Source organism: Chionomys nivalis, chromosome 3, assembly GCF_950005125.1.
Source record: "Chionomys nivalis chromosome 3, mChiNiv1.1, whole genome shotgun sequence".
NCBI lineage: Eukaryota > Metazoa > Chordata > Mammalia > Rodentia > Cricetidae > Chionomys > Chionomys nivalis.
Window position 1 is genome coordinate 106,415,510 of NC_080088.1, and position 23,431 is coordinate 106,438,940.

A 23,431-nucleotide genomic window follows, 5' to 3' on the forward strand; every position below is an offset into this window, starting at 1 on the left:
AGTACTGGGATGAAAAGAGCCCCAACTCCTTGCCCTAAGTAAGTTTTCAATCTCTCTCTCTCTCTCTCTCTCTCTCTCTCTCTCTCTCTCTCTCTCTCTCTCTCCCCTACCTCCTCTTCTCTCTTCCTCCTTCCTCTGCTACTTGTGGATCAGATGTGAGTTCTCAGCTACTGCTTCAGCACCATGCTCCATACCATGAACCAACCCTCGGAAACTATAGCCCCAATAACCTCTCTATATCTGTTGGTGTCCTCACAGCAATAGGAGAATGACTAAGACAGGAACTTTCGTGTCGTGAACCTGTATTTGAATTTGTTGAGTTTGCCACTGGCTTCCTCATTCATGTGTGAGGTGAAAACTCGAGTAATTTCATTTGCATAATGATGTTGATAGCACTCGGAACGTAAGGATTTATGTTTTATTTATGTGTTTCTGTGTGTGTGCATGAGTACAGATGTTCCCAGAGGCCAGAGGAGGACACCAGGAGCTGGAGTTAAAGGAGGTCGTGAACCACCTGATGTGACTACTGACAACCAAACGGAGGCTTTCTTCAGGAACAGTACACATTCTTAAGCACTGAGCCGTTTCCTTCAGCCCAGCATTTGCAATTTTAGGTATGACAAACTGTTCACCCTTTGGATTTGGGGTGGTGGGTGGAACACATAGCCCAGCATGGCAGTGAGTCAACTGGTCCAGAGGCTCCATCATACACAGCCTGCATGTGACGATGACTCTGTGTGAAGATGATGAAGAAACACAGGGCAGGAACATGGCATCCTGCCTCTTACATGTATATGGGGGGCCCAGGGGGCAAGAATCTGCTTTTGCTGTAAAATTATTCTCTAATGAAAATTCAGAGTTTTTCCATTTACAAAATTGTTGTTTTTAAATTACCTCAAGCAAGAGCAATTTGCAAGTAGTGTGTGTGAGCCAATTTCCTCAACCACCTTTTCATGAAAAGAGAAAACCCTCTGTCTTGTAGTACACACACACACACACACACACACACAGAGAGAGAGAGAGAGAGAGACATGATATGGGATTCCTTTCTATATGCTATGAATGTTTTATTGCCATTGGTTAATAAAGAAGCTGCTTTCAGCCAATGGTTTAACAAAATATATCCATACTGAAAGATATACAGAGAGAGAATAGGTGGAGTCAGGAAGAAGCCATGTAAATGCCACAGGAGACAGACACCTCTCCTGAAGCCTGCTCAGACTTTATCTACCGGTAGGCCACACCTTGTGGTGATGTACAGATTAATGGAGATAGGTTAGTTTAGGATGTAAGAGCTACCCAATAAGAAGCTAGAGGTAATAGGCCAAGCAGTGATTTAATTAATACAGTTTCTGTGTAGTTATTTCGAGTATGGGAAGCCGGGAATGAATGAGCAGCCTCCACCAATACAGACACACACACACACACACACACACACACACACACACACACACACTGTCTCTCTTTTCTCCAGGCTGACAATTCAAACACAGATATGCCTGAGGCCTTCCAGACAGACACATCTAGACCTTGCATTTAAAAGCCAAAACCTTTCTTCCCCAAAGCCCTACTTTGTGATTCAGACTTTGGTGTTCAGAATAGCTACTCTTTCTGCTGACACTCAAAAGCCCCTTATCAAGTCCAAAGACAAGATCCTGACTCCAGGTGCTGGAGAGACAGCTCAGTTCAGTGATTAAGAACACATGCTGCTTTTGCGAAAGACCTTAGAACCCACATTGGAACTCCAGCTCCAGTGAATCTAATGCCCTCTTCTGGCCACAATGGGCAATGCAAATACACATAAACAAAAATAATAAAAAATAAATCTTAAAAAAAAATAGAAATTGACTCTGTTATCAGAATGGGCACTGCCTGCTTCAGCTCTCAACTGCTGAAAAACTGTGAGTTTGACTTTTTCACAGTAAACCACACTCAAGTGTGAGCATACACACATGGAGAATGTACCCAAGTTAATGATCATGTATTATCCTGTACTCAAAAGTAAGCCTTTGGGGCTGGAGAGATGGCTCAGAGGTTAAGAGCACTGCCTGCTTTTCCAAGGGTCCTGAGTTCAATTCCCAGCAACCACATGGTGGCTCACAACCATCTATAATGAGATCTGGTGCCCTCTTCTGGCCTGCAGGCATACACACAGACAGAACATTTATACATAATAAATAAATATTTTTTAAAAGTAAGCCTTTGTTTGGACTAACTCAGTAATTCATTAGGATGGCCTATGAGTTCTATCCAGAGTATAATTTTAGTCTATATTTGACACTCACTTGTCAAAATCCATGTCCTGATATTGTCAACAGGCTAGTGTGTGTGTGTGTGTGTGTGTGTGTGTGTGTGTGTGTGGTCCCCAGGGGCCAGAAGAGGTCATCAGATCCCCTAAAGCTGAAGTAGTGGTTGTAAGCTGCTGGACATGGGTGTGGGGAACTGAACTCAGCTCCTCTGTAAGAGCAGTACATGATCTTCACCACCAAACCATACTACCAGCCCCATGAATGTCATTTTAAAAACTGTTTTAGATTTATTTTATATTGTATGCATGGATATTTTCCCTGCATGTATCTGTGCCCTAGGAGGTCAGAAGATGTCAGATCTCCTAGAACTATAGTTGCAGATAGTTGTGGGCCACTATGTAGGTGCTGGGAATCAAATCTGAGTCTTCTACAAGAGCAGCCAGTGCTCTAAACTGCTGAGCTATCTCTCCAGCCCCATGCATTTCATTATTTAATGTATAAGAGTGACTTTAGTAAACACTGACTGGTAGATCTCTTTGGAAAAGATCTCAATGTCCCAGAACCCTCCAACACATACAACAAAGTGCTGACTCACTCCATACTGCTGTGAGGACATTCAAAGGGAGCCTGTGTCTATGTGCAATCAATACACTTATTTTACTGTTTCCCTTGGGTGTGTTTCACCTGAAGCAAAAGGGCATTTCATGCCACAAAAAGTCACGTTCTCTCTTACACTGGGAGTTTTTAATTTAGGAGTGGCAAAGTTTGAGGTGCTGATCAATAGGATGCACTGGCAGAGAACCTGCAATATAAATAATCATCTGGCAGAGTAAAGGTGAGGGGTGACTTTAAAGGCTAAATTAAAGTCCAGGAAAACACTGCTCTTGACATTAAAAGTTATTCAGCAATTATACAAAGCAGGCTGCCTATAGCCACAACCAGAATCTCAGTTCGGTATAACCCAATAGCTGCAGCTACAGCAGCAAGGTCACTCTATGCAGGCACCATGTTTTCTTCCCCAGTTACAGATTCCAACTCTTCCATTGGACCCAGGAGTTTGTAGATCCCCGCTTCCCTTGCAGCTATATGTGGCTATGGGATATGACCCAAAGTAAGACTTACCTTGAAGAGAAGGATAGGTATCTTTGTTCTTGCCTGGACTTCAGGCATAATGGAAGAATGTAGGCAGCCCCTTATATCATGAGTTAGTAATGGCCACCTCCCCCTTTACAAGGGGGAGGAAAAGAAAGATGGAAAAGGTGTAGGTCTCTCACCCCATAGAACACTGGCTCCTCCGAGTGGAAAGAATTAATTTCTATATTGTTTAAACCACTACTTATTTGGGGATTTTCTGATGGTGGTGGTGGTGGTGGTATGTGTGTGTGTTGTGTGTGTGTTATGTATGTACCTGTATGTATGTGTTGGGAACTGAACCCAGCACCTATAGAAGAGCTGTCAATACTATTTACCACTGAGCCATCTTTCCAGCCCCTGTATCATTTCTTTGAAACAGTCTCTCACTGAAAACATAGAGCCAGTGTGGTAGCCAGTAAGCCCCAGTGACTCTCCTGTACCAGAACACTGTGTTTATAGGTATATATGACTGATAAATAGCAATTTCCTCTGTACTGAAATATTTTGTCTTGAAGAGAGGCTCTTAAGACTCGGGAAGTGAACAACTCACAAGTCTCAAGAAGACCCTGAAACTGAACAGACACACAAGGCCTCTTCTTCCCCAAAATTATGTAGGTAGATAGGGCAGCTGAGGAAGATGAGACTCTCTGACCTCTTAAGCTGCCTGCACCTCTTGCAGAGAGGCACCCAGGCTGGCCTTTGCAGCAAGGAATCTATGCTCTTAGGTAACTCCTCACCTACACTCCTGTAAGTAACCCCAACACATTCACTGGTTCACCAAGCAGGGCCTTGCTAGGCTTCGACCGTAAAGCAGAATTGCAAATGTTGGGAAAGAGGCAGGAAGTGCTTAGGTCGACAAAATGGAGGTGGGGAATACTGCGGTTAAATGAGAACCGTAAACATGGGCGCTCACATTGCGCTACCCAGCTGATGGTGCTTTCTAGAGCGGCTGTGGAACCTTGTGGAGAAGGTCGTCAGGGCACTGCCTTTGAAGACATTGGTCTGACATAGCTTCCTACCCCAGCTCTCTGATCAACCAAAATTCAAACAAGCTAGGCCAAAGCCTCCCCTGCCACACAGAGTCACCACAGCCTCCAGGGTGGACCAAATGCCCTGGCCGTTGGGTCAAAGGTTGCTTCTGTTAGGGATTCCGTCATGGTGACTAGAAAGAGAACGGATATGGGAAGTTAACGGCATCCCAGTCCGTGAGGGGCTGACATAATGAAATGGTCAAGAGTGAAGGGAGGGGCTGGAGGGATGGCTCAGTGGTTAAGAGCATTGCCTGCTCTTCCAAAGGTCCTGAGTTCAATTTCCAGCAACCACATGGTGGTTCACAACCATCTGTAATGAGGTCTGGTGCCCTCTTCTGGCCTGCTGGCATACACACAGGCAGAATACTGAGAATACTGTATACATAATAAATAAATAAATATTTTTAAAAAAAGAGTGAAGGGAAGCAGTAATAAGACTGGCAAGAGCCAGGCCGTCCAAGGTGCCTGCTATGCACACCAACATTTGCAAACCTCCCGCGTGGTCAGAGTGTCTCCCATCCAGAGGCCTCCCCTACATGCTCACTTGAAAGCACAGCTGCCATGTGCCCCTCTGAGGAGGGCCTCCTGTGTGGTCTTGAGGCCATTATCAGCCTTGAGGGGGGTTCTAGGGCCACTGCCTCTTCTTTCTCTTTCTTTTCCCAGGTGTGAAGGGAGATTTGCTCTGCCAATCATTCCTGTCAAGACGCTTCTTTGCCACAGGTCCAGAGCAATAGGGCCAACCTGGTGTAGTTTAGAAACTCCAACCTGAGAGCCTGCATAAACCTCTCTCTATCGGTCACCGCAGTGTCTGTTCCTGAAAGGGAAAACTATCACACTGTAGTCTAAGTTCATATCAAATGCCTCCAACCAGACACTCGCATTTGTTTTCTTGGGGACCACAAGAGGCACTCCTGGGACGAATAAACGGCGGCTGTTTTCGTAAGCCTGATGGTGACACGCTTTATTAATTAAGTCCCTTCCCTCCCCCAAAGTGCACATGGCAGAAGATGTAACTCAGTGATGCTGGCATGAAGGAGGTCAGGCAGTGATACTGACACTGGGCAAAGGAGAGGCCTGCGTTCCAGAGCATCCCACTTTGTAAACAGTGACACCTGACGACCTCTGTGCACCTCTCCTGAGGTGGGCGGGAACTCTGGGCTCAAAGGAACTGTCTGTAGGATTCAGGCTTCTTTACTCCCTTCCTCTCCTTGTGCCCAGAGAGGTAGGACCCCAGCTCACGTCAGGGGCCAAGGAAATGGGCACATTGCTCAGCTGGCCTCTAGACGCTAGGCACTCAGGGACTATGGAATTGCCACTGCCTCTGCTGGAGCCTTCAGGAAAGTGACTGTGCAGGATCTGAGGTACGGAAATGGGGAGCCGGATTATACCCTATATAATGGGGCTCTGGTCTCATTCCCAAAGCACTGGCTTACAAAGTTTGCTTTCTTCTAGTCCACTTCTCCTAGAATGAAATGTGACTGCTAGCCTTTCTTTCTTTCTTTCTTTCTTTCTTTCTTTCTTTCTTTCTTTCTTTCTTTCTTTCTTCTTTCTTTCTTTCCTTTTTCTTTTTTTCTTTTCCTGTAGAAAAGCAAAAGGCCCAGGATGTGCCTTCAAAGTTGGAACAAGGACAGTACAGGTGCCGAGTCCTCCCCCACACACACATACACCATGCCCTCCAGAGTCTGGTACTTTCTTTGCATGTGTGGCTCTTGGCTGTATTGTTCCTCCCTCCTCCTCCTAGCTGCCTACAGTAGCGCAGCCCAGTTAGAATGCGACAAGAGAGCACTGGAAACACGGCCTGCTGATGTGGGGAGATCCCATTGAAAGACTCCAGGCTGACCTCCCCACATCCCAGGGACCTCCTGTCACAGTCTGGAGTCTTGTGACTTAGTCAGCACTTGCCCTCAGTTCCCTAGGCAAGAAGGAAGAGGGCCCAGGCTGAATTCAAGGTCCCAGCCTCCATCCTGGGGTCCTCCATCCTGGGGCCATCCAATCATCTTCCAGGCTCCCTGTGATGTGATATAGGTGGGCGGGACCTGTGGGTCTCTTTTGGCAAGTGTCCCTCAGCTGCACCCATGAGAAGCAGCATGTTCTGATAAAACCCATTCACGACCTCTCTAGGGCTTATTAGCATGCCAGTCAAAACCTGGACCCCCACATGTCCATCAGGACCCCGAGATGGGCTGCAGATCAAGATCTTATCAAAAATGCTGCCAGTTCCACTCAGTTGACAGTCCTGGCTTTTCTGTTTCTTCTTTGTGAACTGGCAATGACAGGCAAAGGTCACTCTGAAGGCAGGCGAAAGGTCTGCCCTGTTGGAGGCTCCAGAAGTTGTAAAAGCAGTTCTTGGAAGACTCGCGCAGAGGCCCCTGAGATGCACCTCCATCACCTGCACTGAGCCCTAAGCTCTCTTTCAGGAGTGAGCTACAAGCCCATCCAGGATGGAACTGTAAACACTTTTGGAACTGTGTCCGCCACACATGAGAGTTGGGGGTGGAGATGTTCCTGGGGACTCAGGGATTTCAGCAGTCCAGGACTAGGTCCCATCTTTCAGCATCTACCCAGAGCTGAGTACCCAACAGTTATTGGGACAGATGTGGGAAGCACAGACTTCAGCCGTTTAATCCTCTAAGCTGGCCCCCAACTTCCCGATGAGGCGCTGGTAAGTGTCTCTCTCCACTTGCCAGGAGTGGTATGTCCTCACGTACTTCCTTCCATTGGTCACGATTTCCCTCTCCAGCACAGGGTCACTGACCAGTCTCTTTGCCAACTGAATGAACTCCTGGAAGACAAAAAGTGAATGAGAAACATGCCTGAGTGATGAGCGGAAGGGAACCTGAGGAGCTGTCTGAAAGCCTGTATCTGCACCAGTTCTCGGTCATTCTCCCATCCCACCCCCCATCACTACCACCCCCGCCCCCCATCTGCCTCACAGTCTAAAGAAACAGTGCTTTCAATGAGATATCAGAATAGCGCAAGCACTGAGATTAAGACACACTGTATATGTCAGGCTGGCGAGATGGCTCAGTAGGTAAAGGTACCTGCCACCAAGATTAACGACCTGAGTTCAATCCCCAGGACCCACCTGGTGGAAAGAGAGAACTGACTCGAATACATTGTCATTTGACCTCCATGTGTGCGCTGTGGCATGTTCACACCCACACCCACACACAGACAAAAAAATAAATAAAAATGTTAGGGTCTATGTGTGTGTGGACACACAGACAAATATGTGTGCGCGCACACACACGTGTATATGCCATATCTACAACCATATGCTCACACTGTTCTTCTTGCGGTTTTGCAGTGAACAACTATAAGAAGCAGCATGCGCGCGCGCACACACACACACACACACACATTTGTGCCCATAAACACCTGCTGGAAACACCCAGGGAAAACTCTAGAGCTGTCAATCATGCCTCTTTCCAGTCTTCCTTAATCCAATAAGAATCATCCCTTGAGCCTGTTTCTGCAGTGGGCGGTGCTTACACAGAGACTCATAAGTGGTCAAAAATGCTGAGGATAAGTGACTCAGCCTTAGATGGGATGTGTTTATCACACCCTCCAGGCTGCTCAGGGAACACAGTGCTGGGGGTTAGGACTGTAAGAACTGAAGGAAGGCGTACAGTGTTGTGCAATGCACATTCTGGGTGGTGCCACCCCTGGACAGGTGATCTTGGGTGCGGTAAGAACGCAGACTGGACAGCTATGCGGAGCAAGCCTGTAAGCAGCTTTCATCCCCAGTCTGTTTCAGTTCTCACTTCCAGGTCCCTGCCCTGCTTAAGTCCCCGGCTTCCCCCAGTGATGGGCTGTGACCAGGATTTAGAGGCCACGTGAATCCTTTCTTCCCCAAGCTGCTTTCGGTTTATGGGGTTTTTGTCACAGTACTAAAAGCTAATGCAAGAAAGAGAGAGACTCTCCCCACTGGTAAGAGTGGTCACTTGTAAGGAACCCAGCCTCATGAGAAGAGCCACTAAAGACACAAAGAGGAAGGGCGGGGGGGGGGAAGAAGAGGAAGGGACTCACCAGGAAGAGAATCAATGGGAGTGAGGGAGGGACAAGAGGGGGCAAAAGGGGAGTATGCTCTAGATGCATTAAATATATATAATTAATATATGCTAATGAAAGAACTTTTTTAAACATCCCATCTCCTTTCTTTGCAGTGGTAGGAGCTGTGATTTCTTCGCTCTTCTTACGGCCACAACCAGAGACCATTGCCTCACAATGGGCACAGAGAGCCTCATACTTGAGTACCCCTGGCTCAGAAGGGCGCTCTGGGATTCAGGGTGAAATCTGTGTTTGAGTTCCGCATTGCATCATCAGTGTCTGTCTCCCAACAAGCTAGTTCCCATCTCTGAGTTCACCCCCATCACCTGTGAAGGAGCAAAGGCCACCATCCCCGCAGGCTGAGTACCGAGCATGAGAAGGCCCTGGGTTTTTTGTTTTCTTGCCTTGGCTCCTGTAGCTTACCGTCAGTGTGTATTATTAACCAATGCATTGAGAGGCTCCTGCTGACCAAGCCTTCATTTCAAAGTCTTTCATAATTAGGACATTAAGATGGATCCTGATATCAAAGCTTGTTTAGGGAGAAGAGGGGAGTACATGTTATTTATTATGCTTGCCTAGAATTCTCAGGAGGGTTGAGGCAGGAACCTGGCTTAAGTTCCCAAACTCCCCTTCCTGAAGTAGACACAGAGGCTTGCACATGGCGCTCAACTGTCAGCCACAGTAGTGACAGCAGTTGCTACAGAATGTCACGCTGACAGGGCTGGGGCAATGGCTCAGTCAGGAAAGTGCTTGCCTTATAAACATGAGGACCCTGAGTTCCATCCCCAGCATCCAGAGCAAAGGACTTCCATGTGGTGGCACACACTGTATTCTCAGTGCTAGGGAGGCAGAGACAGGTGGATCTCTGGGGCTCAAGGGTCAGCCAGCCTAGCCTACTTGTGAATTCTAAGCCTGGCATAACAAAAAACAAGCAACCGGGTGCAGCAGTGGGGTGCAGTGTCTGGGGAACAGCAGGAAAGGTTATCCTCTGGCTTCCACATGCACCCCAGCACCGCATGCATACTTGTGCCTACAAGACACACACACATACACACATACATACATACATACACACACACACACACTCAGACTCTCATGCAAAAAGTCAAACACACTTAATTACTATTATTCTCTTACTCCGTCAGCTCAGGTAAACTCCAACCAGAAGACAGTGCCTGAGACTTTACTGTCAAGTAGGAACATCCTCATAGTCTCAAAATTATTGTTAATTAAATGTTGAATGCCTTTTATAGCTGGCAATATAAATAGCAACATTTATGTGGGTGGGATTTTATTTTTATGTACTACGTACACATTTTCTAGTAAATTGGTGCTCTTTTCACCATAAAAACACAACATATTTATTTTCACCGCGTGGCAGAACAGCATTCTTATTAAAATAATTTGAGGGGCTTAGCACTCGGGAATATTACTTTACGACACCGGCCATATCTGTGATTTATCTGATGTGGAGGATTGGGCTAAAGCGGGGACTTTTGCTTACTATCGCTACAAAATGCAGGACAATTTTAGAGCAAAATCCTGAATGATGGGGGATGGGCTCTGATAAAACATCCATTTATTTATTTATTTATTTATTTATTTATTTATTTATTTATTTATGTATTTACTCACTCAGCAATGACGTCTGGGAAAAGAGGGCTTGAAGCAAGAAAGATCAGAGCTAGAAGTCAGACGGACCTTACAACTGCCTTAATGAGAACATGAAAAGAGATGGAAAGAAAGAAGAGAAATAGCCAGATCAAGAAGAATGAAAGAAAGAAAGAAAGAAAGAAAGAAAGAAAGAAAGAAAGAAAGAAGGGAGGGAGGGAGGGAGGGAGGGAGGGAGGGAGGGAGGGAGGGAGGGAGGGAGGAAAGAAGAAAGAAAGAAAGAAAGAAAGAAAGAAAGAAAGAAAGAAAGAGAAAAAAAAAAGAAAAGAAAACCTTAGTCTTACAGTGACCATCTGCTGAGCCAGGATATTGTCCCTGTGCGCAGATGAGCTACCTGCCACTCATTCATTTGATCTTGGTCAAGGACTGTCTGCAAAGTCGGCTGCCACCAGCCCTCCAGCCCTCATGCAAGGGTGGTTACGTTGTAGCTTCTGTCACTCTTCCCTGTTGGAGTCGAGCCCCTATTTCCCCTCCCCATAACTGCAAGTGGACAAGCCTGGGCTCTTGCTTTCAACAGCATGGTGTGTCAGATATGATGCTGTTTTTGATTTGCAGGCAAAGCTTTGAAGAAAGAAACCTTAGTAGATTTTAGAAGTAAAATGTAGCTTTAGTTTCTGCTCTGCTCTCTCAAAACTCCTTGGAAAATGATGCAGAAAGATGCTTGGGGCAGCCTCACTGAGGATGAGACACCAAGGACAGAATCAAGGTCAATGCAAGAGGAACACCATCTTGTAAATGAGGGCTGGGTGGTTATCCAGCCCCTGAACAACTGTGGCACAAGTTGACTCACGGGTCTGGCAGCTGGCCCCAACTGGAATAGCAGAAGTGTCTCCATGGAACCCAGCTGCTTAATCAGCCACGAACACCCGAGCCGGCAGCCCCGTCCTTACTTTTTCCTTCCTCTCAGATGAAATGACCACCTTTTAGTGTAATGCGGTCCAGGGAGACGACTTATACCCAGCATCCATGGATGGCCCTATCTGTCCACACTGACTATGGTGCTGGGGCAAGCCACAGCCCAACCCATTCCCTTGACTCAAGGAGAGAATAACCCTGAGAGTCACTCCCAACCAGCAGGAGCCATGGCAAAGTTCAGGAGCGAGAATGCCTTTGACCGGTCCACACTCCATGGCCTCCTGTAAGTCTAGGCTATGTGGGCGATATCAGACTGCATATCTGAAACCTACCTGGAGCCACCACACCAAACAGACCAAAGAACTATAAAGCAAGAGCCACAGAAAAACATCTGTGGAGTGTTCACACTAAATCGGGGCAGAGTCATTCAGCCTGGAGCAGTCACAGGTCCTGATGGAGGAAGGTCATTGGCTAATAAAGAAACTGCCTTGGCCCATTTGATTGGCCAGCCTTTAGGTGGGTGGAGTAAACAGAATAGAATGCTGGGAGGAAGAGGAAGTGAGCTCAGATGCAGGGCAGTTCCTCTCAGAGCCAGAAGCGATGAAGCAAGCCACCAGGTCAGACATGCTGAATCTTTCCTGGTAAGACTGATGCTACACAGATTATTAGACATGGGTTGATTGGGATATGAGAATTAGCCAGTAAGGGCTAGAGCTAATGGGCCAAGCAGTGTTTAAAAGAATACAGTTTGTGTGTTGTTATTTCTGGTGTAAAGCTAGCTGTGCAGGAGCCGGGCAGGACGAAAAGCAGGCCCGCAGCTCCTACTACAAGGTCCCACACAGCTGTCACCCCAGAGCACACCCAAGTGCAAACTTGAACAGGTCTAGTGACTTTTGAGAGAGGTGCTCTCTCTCTTGGACCTATATTGCACTCCTGAAAGCCACTAGCGAAGATCAGGAAAAGGCAGAGAATCTGCACGCACTGAGACAATTCAAATAAAAACCATATACAAAAACCCAGTGCTTCAGAGAGCTCAGAAGTGAGCTGCATTATGGATGCTTATAAATCAGCCTTGGGAAAACCATATGCCTCCCATCCCCAGTGAGTAGCCAGTAGTGACTTAAGTCACTCAGAAACACAAGGGACACAGCCAACTAAATACAACGAAGGTATAGACCAGTGCTGCCTCTAGGGTTGCAGGTGTACAGAACCTGACTCAGACAACTGCAGAAAGTTGTTTGTTTTGTTTTTATGTGATACAAACAAGCATTGTTTATCTTCAGATAAGTAACCGACTGCTTGAAGTTTACTTTCCACCTCAGACTCTGTTGCTGGTAGAAACTGTATCCTTTCTTTCTTTAAAAAAAAAAGAAAAAGAAAAAAAAACACTTTTAATTCTTTGAAAGCTTCATATATGTATACAGAGTATCTCAATCCTATCTACTCTCTCGCCCCCAGCTCTCTCATTGCCCCCAACATATCTTTCCAGCTTCCTGTCCCTTTAAAAAAGAACTAACTCACGGAAACTAGTAGCACATGATTTCCGGTCATCCACTGAGCTATGAGCAACCTCCCAGTAGCCGCAAACTCCCAGGAATGACTCTCCCTCATCCACAGCCACAAAGTGCCTATAGATTCTGAGCTGGGGCTGCAGCCCGGGGAACCCCCTACTCCGTTTGTGCTGGAGTTTTGATTGGCTTGATCCTGTGCAGATCTTATGCAGGTGCTGTAGCTTGAACGTGGAATGTCTTCTGCATCATCTTAGGCACTTGGTCCCCAGTTGGTGATGCTATTTGGGGAGGTTTAACTGATGCAGCCTTGCTGGAGGAAGTAGATTACTGGGGGGGCAGGCTTTGAGATTAAAAAAAAGAAAAAAGACTCCACAGCCACTAATTTGCTCTCTGCTTCTTGATTACAGTCAAGGCTGTGAGCTCTCCACTTCCTGCACCTGCCCTGTGCACCACACTGTCCACACCATAATGGACTCTAGCCCTTGAGAGCTGTGAATCAAACATGAAATAAAACAACCTCTTTCTTCTCTAAGCTGCCTTGGCCATGATGTTTTATCATAGCAACAGAAAACTAAGACACACATCCTGGTTAGACCATGGGTGGAACAACCCTGCCCTGCCCAGTAGGCAGCGTTCCACAGCCCTCCTCCTTAGCCAATGGCCCTGCCCTCCAAGAGCCTGGGGCTGCTGAGACATAGCTGGCTCCTTTACAGATAATTAAAAGAAGAATTTCAAACCGCAGATCTGGAATGCTATGGTGGGAACCTAGCCGTTACCTGGACCAAGGAGAGCTCTTCAGCAAAGGAGCTAGCATGGGAATGGCCTTCTGTGCAGAGACCAGCCCCTGTGGGTCACAACCAGTGGATCTGGGCAGAGGAGGGCATGGTGGGCACTAGGCAGGGCCCCCAGCCTGGCCTAGACATGCATCATGCCCTGTATGTGATGGGAAGCCTAGAGGGTTCTCAGGCGTGCTGGGTGTAATTGAAATTTCAATGTTTCAAAACAGGTTCCTTTGGCTGCCCAGGGCCAGGAAAAGTGCTGCAATGGAGGTGGCTGCTGAAATAAATAGCCAGGTAGGACCAAGTGCTGCCTGCCAGAAATGGGACGCCATGGATACTGGCTTTGGTTCTGTCTTGGAGACAAAGCCCATAGGAAACACAAGCAGAGGCACCAGGCGGGTGACTGAGCCTGCTTGCAGTTCCCACCTTCCCCTCTAGTACTATCCTGCCCGTGACAGCCCAAGGGCATCCTCCAAGGGACACTTCAGACACCTGCTGACTTCCAGGGTACTCACCAGCCAGCACCTGCTCCCATAGAGCGACCCTGTTCTGCTCTGATTCAGGGATGCCATTGTATCTGCCACACACCTGGGTACCAAAGCTGTCCACAGACCTCTATGCCTGGTGAGAGATCCTGCAGTGGGATCGGTTGAGCCCTCACAGGGCATAGGCAAACTGAAAGAGTAAGGGAAGGAACCATCCCTCTGGACCACACAACTGGCCCCTTCCCCAGGCTCCAGGTCTGTGTCCAACTCATCTTCTGTCTTAGCGACAATACTGAGAAGAGCTTTTCTTGTTAGCAGGCGACTGTGCAGAAGCTGGGATGGTGGGGACACCATGGAGCTCACTGGAGAAACCACACACCCTCTTTCCCTCATATTTTGCAACAATTCTTGACTAGAAGGATTCTCCTGATATTGCCCCTGATCCCCTGAGAGTTAGGCCCACGATGAGCCCAGGTGATGGGTCCAGGCCTGTGCTAACCCCAGGTACAGCTTCCGCTTTCCTGAGGCATGAGCCCCATCTGGTGGCTCTTCCCATCCAGCCACACTCATCAAGCCCAGGCTCCAGGGATCACTAGGGGTGACCAGACTGTGCCATCTGTCTCCAGCAAAGGGCAGGGGTGAGCCTCAGACAGGAAAGTTTCCTACTCTTGATGAAACTGGATAAGTAGGGGCTGAGAGAATCTACTGTGGGTGACTGCTAGGTAGGAAAGTGCCAGAATTCCTTCTGAAAGGAACGCAGAAGGGAGGGGGTAAAGGAGAGAGCAGAGGATGAAGGAATGGAGGAAGGGAGGGAGGATAGAGTCACAGAAGTAGAGGGAGGTGAGAGCTATGATCAGCATTTGTTTGCGGTGGGATGCGTGTGCTTACATGCATGAATGCATGCATGCACGCATGAGTACGTGTGTGTGTGTGTGTGTGTGTGTGTGTGTGTTGTGTGTGTATCCATTTCTGCATCTCTCCCCTGGGATGGACTCTTTGCAGGACCTCAGTGCCTGGGGCACAGACTCACTCTCTAACCCTCACAGTAGGTGTGACTGTCCAGACTCACAGTGCTGACCCTACTTGATGTCTATGCACCACACGGAGACGGACCTGAACCCCTCTGACAAGCCCAGCCAAGGCTCTTCCCTGCACAGCGCCCCTCTATCCAACAATGGAGGCCTGACCTACTCCTCCTGGTATCTCTGAGCATCCAAATGTACAGGGACTAGGAACTGGGTGCTTAGTGACCACTTAACTAACTTCTGGTTTATTTTTGTACACTTATTTTTTTTTTCCAAATTAGGGTTTCTCTGTGTAACAGTCTTAGCTGTCCTAAAACTAGCTCTGTAGACCAGGCTGATCTCAAATTCACAGAAGTCTGCCTGCCTCTGCCTCCGGAGTGCTGGGATTAAAGGCGTGCGCCACCACTGTCCAGCTGTTTTTATTTTTTAAAAGCATGTAGATGCCAGAGGACAACTTTCAGGTCCATTCTCTTCTCCCACCATTTAGTTCCCAGGGGTAATACTTGGATCTTCAGGTCAGTGGTAAGTGCCTCTTCACAATTAGGTGATCTTGCTGGCTCTAAATTTAAATTTGAAAACTGATGCTTTCTAGGTTCAATTATTCAAAATCTTCATAGCACTTGGCACAGCATTTTCTACCTCCAGAGAGTCCTGCCTCCATCTCCTGGATGAAGCAGCAGCATACAACAGAAAGCCACGGTGGATTTCAAACAGGAACAAGACCCCTAAGCACCACCACCTCCCAGCCCGGACAAATCCCCCAAAGCACCTTGCTCTCCCCAAACACAATCAAAGCCATCCCTGCTTAAAGAAAACGTCATTGTTTTTAGGAAAGACATAAGCTTTGAGATGGGAATGTAGCTCAGTAGATAGAGTTGGCATTCATGAAGCCCTAAATCACATCCCCAGTACTGCGTACATTCAGTGTGATGGTGGCCATCTGTGATCTCTGTACTGGGAATATGGGGTTGGGGTGGGCAGGAGGATCAGGTATTCAAGGTCACAAAGGCTATATAGAGAGCTTGAGAGCAGCCTGAGCTACATGGACATTGTCTTAAAAAGAATATATGTGTGTGTGTGTACACACACACACACACACACACACACACATATTCTTTAAGAAAACATAAGTTAGCCAGGCAGTGGTGGTGCATACCTTTAATCCCAGCACTCAGGAGGCAGCGGTGGGTGGGTCTCTGAGTTTGAGGCCAGCCTAGTCTACAGAGTGAGTTCTAGGACAGTCAGAGATACACAGAGAAACCTCTGTCTTGGAAGAAAAAAAGAGAGAAAGAAAAAAGGAAAGAAAGAAGGAAGGAAGGAAGGAAGGAAGGAAGGAAGGAAGGAAGGAAGGAAGGAAGGAAGGAAGGAAGGAGAAAAGAAAAGAAGTCACGTTGACCACTAAGGACAGGTGATGGACTATAACAAGCCCTTTATATGCATTAGCCACTGCCCCCACTAATATCCCAAAGTTTATTTCTCTACAGTTGTCTGAAGAGCAAATAGAAAACCTGCTAGAGAATAAGTGTGAGCCTCTTTTGAAGAACGCAACCCTGGCAGAATATGAATTCACTGCTTCTATTAAATGTCATATGGATCTTAATTTTGAAGCTATAAAACTAAGCTATAAAAACACCCAGGAAAGTCACTGGACTCGTTTCTTCTTAAATGGAGAAATAACCAGATTGTTGAGGTAATGAGAAATCAATGCTGAGCGGGTTTGGAGAGCTTCGTTTAATTGAAATTTTCCAGAGGTGAAGTGTACAAAAACAGAGATTATTCTGTGCCTACAACCATGAAATATGCTTAGTCATCAGCCTTTCAGATGAAAAAGATAGCTATAGAGATACAGATAGATATTAGATAAATAGATATTAGATATAGATATATAGATATATAGATATATAGGCATGCATAAACATATATAGATTTATGCATACATATATAGATATGCATATATATTAGATACAGAGAGAGATATTAGATATTAGATAGACATAGATAGTTGAAGATACTGACATAGACAGAGAGAGATGAATAGATACAGATGATCCAGTAGACTCTCCTTGTAAGGTTCCCAAAGCAAACATCCCGTGATGCTTCAGTTTCTGTCACCTGGACCCAAACTAGTGTCACCTGGGAAGAGGGAACCTCAACTGAGGAATTCTCAGATTGGCCATCAGATTTTCTTGACTGTTGATTGATGTGGGAGGGTGCAGCCCACTGTGGGTGGTGCCACCCCTGGGCAAGGTGATACTGGCTTGTATAAGAAAGCAGACTGCAGGCCAAGTGGTGATGGTGCACACCATACTGGCTTGTATAAGAAAGCAGGCTGCAGGCCAAGTGGTGATGGTGCACACCTTTAATCCCAGTGCTCGGGAAGCAGAGGTAAGGGGATCTCTGAGTTCGAAGCCACCCTAGTCTACAGAGTGAGTTCCAGGACAGCCAAGGATGCACAGAGAAACCCTGTCTTGGAAAAGAAGAAGAAGGAAGGAAGGAAGGAAGGAAGGAAGGAAGGAAGGAAGGAAGGAAGGAAGGAAGGAAGGAAGGAAGGAAGGAAGGAAGGAAGGAAGGAAGGGGAAGGAAGGGAAGGGAAGGGAAGGGAGGAAGAAAAGCAGACTGAGCAAACCACAAGGACAAACCAGTAAGCAGTGCTCCTCTGTGGTTCCTGTTTCTGCTCCTGCATGAGTGAGCTACTGCTCTGAATTCCATCGATGACGGACTGTGACTGGGATGTGTAAGCCACATAAAACCTTTTCTTCCCCAGGATGATTTTGGCCGTGGCACTTACCATGGCAATCGAAAACAAACTAATACAATCCTTTCCTTCCAGATTCCTCTCTGCTCCCACAAGTAGCTGTCACAGGGATAATGATGTGTATTAGGGGGAACACAGGTTTTGGTTTTCCCTTCTTATCAAGGAACAAGGGCTTAGGGGCAGGTACTGTCTCAGGTGCTAGAGAACCACATAATGCAGAGGCCCAAATCCCACAAGTGGGCATCCAATCATCTTCATTTGTCGAAGGCAGAAATCACCCTGGAAGGCTGGGCATGCTAAGGGGGTGGAGAAGAAGGTTGGAGACAGAAAGGCAGACACAAAACCAATGACTGAGTGCCCCGTTCCACACAGCTGTCACCAAGGACGAACTTCTGATCCTCCCAAATGCTGGATTTGTAGACACACACCACCATGTCTGGGTTCATGCATTGCTGGCACCTAAAGTCACAGTTTCATGCGTGCTAGGCTGACAACCTACTAACTGAACTGCATCCTAGCATCTAAAATGATCCTCTTTCTAGAGTTCAATACAGCCACACACCCAGTATGCTGCATGGTCCATGGGTTGCCCTTGCCCTCCTCCTCCCTCAAGTTTCCATGGTGCCTGGCCAAATTCAATTTTTCTGTTCCCCAAACCAAGGCCCCTTTCTTCTGCTGCCTGTTCACTGGAGCTACTCTGAGCTCCCAGACTCTGCCCAAGGTTCCTGGCCATGTACCTCACCCCCTTACACAGGCCCTACCTTCCCCATCTCTTTGAACTCTTCAGCCCTTTATCTCCAGCTCTACATGAAGAGATCAAGTTTCTTTATGTTCCCAATTAAGGAATAACAGCTAACGCAGAATGAGTAACTATATTTAGCCTGGATTCAAAGAGCATTTATGCTTACGCATTATTTATGTCCTATGCATTTCATATACATATTTTAACGCCCAGAGCTGGTGGTCTGACAGAACAGTTCTTCTTAATATATGAAATGCTGATTCTCATACATATTTGAATGCATATTTGAAATTACATTTGCCCTCCCTACAGCCGACCAGCGAGTGGCTAAAGTCTGAGTTCCGCGGCGGTTGAGATTGTATTCAATGCCAGCCTGAAGTTCCTTAAAATTTGCATTATTTGTTTTTAAAGCTTCCTATCCTGCCACGCACCGAGTAATGTCTGGTGGAGATGACGAGGGCAACAAAGTACGGGCAACATCTGTGTCTCGCACGCCGTTTCAGAGTGTGAAGAATCACAGCTCTCCCTGCCTAGAACCAGGAAGGTCTGCTGTTCTAAACATCCTCGCTAAAGCCAATGAGAAGACGCTGAGTTGAAACACATGTGCAAGTAAGTTCTGTAGTCGGGGTGCGGGGGTGGGGCTGTGTCTGTGGGGGCTTGTGCTGAACACGAGAGAAGAGAGGCAGGGAGCTGTGCCTCCAGGCCCCAGGTTGCACACAGCGTCACAAGGCACCAGGAAGTTAGAGTCCCTTCTCTTCTGCTCCACCCTGCCCCAGACAACCACTTAAAGAACACCTGTGCATCTGGATTTTTTTTTTTGTTTGTCTGCTTGTTTGTTTATGTGAGATTAGCTATATTTTGTTTTTTTAGGCAAGGTATCACACAGCTCAGGCTAGTCTTGAACTAGTGCTATAGCAGAGGTTGACCTTGAACTTCTGACCCTCCTGCTTCTCCCTTCTGAATGCTCTGTGACAGGTGTGCACTGCCAAGCCTGGCTTATGCATGCCAAGCAAGTCACTCAGCCACTAAGTTAAACACTCAGGTCAGAGGTACCCTGGATTTCTAAATTCTGCATGTCCCTCCAGGGTGAGAACAGAAACTACAGAGCTTGCCGGGCACCTTGATGCACAGCAGGAGCTGAGAGGCTTACGAGGAACCCAAATTTATGGCCATCCTTCAGACAGAAAGACAGAAATGGCACCAATGAGGCCAGTGTGGAGAAAGGACTCTCTTTACCTGAGGGGTTGTGAACAGCAGTCCTGTGACTCCGTGCTCTACCACAGCCGAGTTCCCAGGGATGTTCCTAGCCAGCACGGGGACTTCCAAATCCATCGCCTGGGAAGGGGGGAGGACAGAAGACGGGGGTTGTCACTGAAGAGTCAGACAAGGGGGCTGGAAGATGGCTAAGGTGATAAAGTGTTTGCCCTGCAAGCATTAGGACCCCAGTTCGATCCCAGAGGAGTCATGTTAAACACATAACCAGGCATGGTGGTGCATATCTATAATCTCCATCCGGGGTGTGGAGATGGGGGCCTGCAAGACAGGGGGATCCCTGGAGCTTACTGGCTAGCTGGTCTAGCCTCATTCTTAGACTCCAGGTTATGAAAGATTCTAGCTCAGAAAAACTAAGGTGGATGCGACTGAAGAGATGGTTCATGGGTTACATGTGCTTGCTGCTTTTGCAGAAGGTTGGAGTTCAGTTCCTAGCACCCAAGCTGGCCTCTAGATCTGGGGATACAACCCCCTCTTCAGGTCACCATGGCCACTCCCACACATGTACACATACCCCCACATAAACACACATGAGTATACATATTTGAAAATAAAAATAAATTTTTTTTTTTAAATGGCAACTTCTAAGCACAGACAAGTTCTGAGAATATGAACACACTGAGAAGCTGGTCCCAATAGCACTGCAGCTGGCAAGGCCCTGCGCTAGACGGTGTTTGGAAATGGGCATCCTCCTCCAATCCAGAGCAAATCCACAGAGTAAGCAGGGAAAGACAGAGGAGGGGGTGAGCTTGGCGCTCGGGATAGACACACAAATGTCAGAACACAAGACCCACAGCCTCCCTCTAGAAACAGGCTCACCTGAGCTCCCTAAACCAGCTCAACCTCCTCTTATGGGGTGGTTGGAACCCCCTGTATGGTTCTCTAAAACCCCTGCAGCCAGCCCCCTACCCTTATCAGAGCTATCTGGGGTTTATAGAAACAGTCTTTATGTTTCACGGCTGAGAAGTCACGAGAAACACCCAGGCTTTGGGGACACACAGCTCACCTGCATGTGTCTGGCAGGGGGAACTTGCTCGTCAATTCTGGGTCACACCTGAGGTTAAACACTGCCCTCTCTATGTGTTCTCGAAGAGGGGTTTGCTTTGCTTGGATTCTGGTGACATGCGTGACCGTCCTGAGGAATCACTGGTAGTGTGGAGAAATGACTTGATCTGAAGACATAGGTCACACAGATGCACAGAACCGAGCAGAGGGCGTTTTTGGTGGGTGTTGGCCAGCGGCTGGTGATATGGTTCTTCTACACCAAAGACTATACAGCCCCTTGGAAAAGTCCTCATCTCCTGCAGCATCCACATCCCATATAAATGCCCTTAGCACATCTTTCCAGTTCTGATGCTCTCTCCCTCACTGCCTCCCTCTCTCTGTCCCGTCCTCCCTCCCTCCTCCTCTCACACACTCTGACACAAAATGGCACAAGGGTCTTGAAACGCTCTTCCAGGGTCCTTCAAGGTTCTCCAATCACCAGAGCCGGCGCTACCCGCTAAGGTCAAGCATTCTCCTCCTTGCTCTTAGCTTTTGAGCCCAGCCCTCCTTTCACCCAGGGGGCAAAACCTGACCCAGAAGGTATGGTGTATGTCTGTGTGTGACTATATGTTGGTGCTCCAAATGGGAACACGGGGAAATGAAGGCCATCTTTCACATCCTTTGTGTGTGGAGGGGTACGTACGCACGTGTAGAAGACAGAGGAAAACGTGAAGTGGCCTTCCTCAGGAACTATATCCCTCGTTGTTTTGAGACAGCATCTCTCACTGGCCTGGAGCTCACAGATTCTATTAGGCTGACTGTCCAGCGAGCCCGGGGGATCTGCCTGTCTCCACTCTCCCCCGTCCCCAGCCCTGGGATAACACTTACAAGCAACCATGCTGGCTTTTCCTGTGTGTCCCGGGGATTGACCTTAGTGGTAGTGCCAGCTTTAGTGATTGGAGGACCTTGAAGGACCCTGGAAGAGGGTTTCAAAACACTTGTGCCATTTTGGTGTCAGAGTGTGTAAGAGAGGAAGAGGGAAGGAAGGAGGGAGAGAGGGACAGAGAGAGCAAATACTTTACTGACTGAACCATCTCCCCGTCCCCTTCCTTTTAGGTAATTCTATGTGGGGCTCAAATCCACAGTCTGCTTAAATGGGAAATGCCTGGCAGGTTTTTAGCAATAACCATGCAGTCGCTGTGCATCTGGCCGAGATTTGGTTTTTTGAGTTTTCAGTGAGAGGCCTGCTTTTAGCCAAGGGGCATTTGTACTTGCCCACACAGGAAAGCAGATTCAGAAAGGTCAAAAGGTCACCTCCCTGACCAGTTGATGCCACATGCTCTATGATTAACTGCCCTGGCCATCTGAAGTGATTCTGACGAGAAAGACATGCTTATCCCTCCCCCTAAAATCAACCTCATTGAGAACCCTCCGTCCAAAGGTTATTTTAACTTCTCAAAGGAACATTTCCAGGACATCAGGATTGCTAACAGCTGCCTTTTCTGTGAGTTAAGCGGAGGCTGAGAGCAATTCCTCTGCAGGAAAAGCTGGGTACGCAGCTTAGAAAAGCACTCAGCAGACTCCAGGCTTACGGCCTCTTCTTAAGAAACAGGAAGAGGGAAAACGTGTACAGGAAAGCAACTGGCACCTGCTCTCCACTGGTTTCAAAGGTAGTTGCTGAGGGGACAGACTGCCGAGGCTGACACTCATCATAGGGCACAGGGCTTCTTGGCCAGACACAGAGATGACACAAAGCCATGTCACATACTTTCAGAATAGTGGATGCAAATTCACACCCACCTTGGGTGTCTTTCAGCCACTTGCAATTTCAGCGCCAGAGTAACTGGACGCCCCCTTCTGGTCTTCTCCAGCCACTGCACTCACTTGCACATCTTTTTTTAAAAGGCAGAGAAGAGAAAGAAGAATCCAGTACCCCATCCTCAGCATCTGGGCAGCACCTACCTCCAGGATGGCGGCTGACATGCCCTCGGAGACTGAGCTGTTGACCAGCGCGAAGCAGCTCTTCACCACCGCGTGCAGGTCTTCCTGACACATCTCCCGGATCAGCCGCACCCCTGCAGCCCTGAAAGAACAGAGCAGGGTTGGCATGGTTGTTTTGGCCTGGCTCACTGTCCCGCTCAAATTTATGTGAACAATTGAGACTAGGTCCCTTGCTCCTAGCAGAAAAAAAAATGCAATTTAAAAAGATACATTGATCAGTTATCTCCAAAGAGTCTATAGACATCAGCCAAACACAAGTCAGCTCCTTAAATTCTTCCAAATCTTTGTTAAGTTTTTTTTTTATGAGACAAGGTTTTTCTGTAGCTTTGGAGTCTGTCCTAGCACTTGTTCTGTAGAACAGGCTGGCCTTGAACTCACAGAGATCCACCTGCCTCTGCCTCCTGAGTGCTTAAAAACAGGTGCTACCACAGCCTGGCTGATTGATTGATTGATTGATTGATTGATTGATTGATTGATTTGGTTTGGTTTTTAAGACAGGATTTCTCTGTGGCTTTGGGGCCTGACCTGGAACTAGCTCTTATAGACCAGGCTGGTCTCAAACTCACAGAGATTCGCCTGCTTCTGTCTCCCAAGTGTTGGGATTAAAGGCGTGCGCCACTACCACCTGGCTGATTCATAAACATCAGTGTTTGCCTGCCATTATGCATGTGAACCATGTGACTTCAGTGCTCACAGAGGCCAGAAGAGGGCATCAGATCCTCTGGAGCTGGAATTATAGGTGATTGTGAGTCACACTATGGATGTTAGGAACTGAACCTGGGTCCTCTACATGAGCAGCCAGTGCTCTGACCCAACTGAGCCTTCATCTGTTCCTAAATATTTGTTAATTTATATATTTTTTTCTTTCTTTTCTTTCTTTTTTTTTT

The 23,431-nt window shown here is 47.4% G+C and overlaps 1 protein-coding gene across 1 annotated transcript in view; it reads right to left on the minus strand.

Annotated features, from left to right (window-relative positions):
- Positions 1-4,628: 4,628 nt before the first annotated feature.
- Positions 4,629-23,431, minus strand: part of Glt1d1 (glycosyltransferase 1 domain containing 1) — a 74,724-nt gene continuing 55,921 nt past the window's right edge. The window contains 3 exon segments of the mRNA XM_057764488.1: positions 4,629-7,196; positions 19,524-19,622; positions 22,506-22,626. Of these exon segments, the coding sequence (XP_057620471.1) occupies positions 7,035-7,196; positions 19,524-19,622; positions 22,506-22,626 (382 nt within the window). The 3' untranslated portion in view covers positions 4,629-7,034.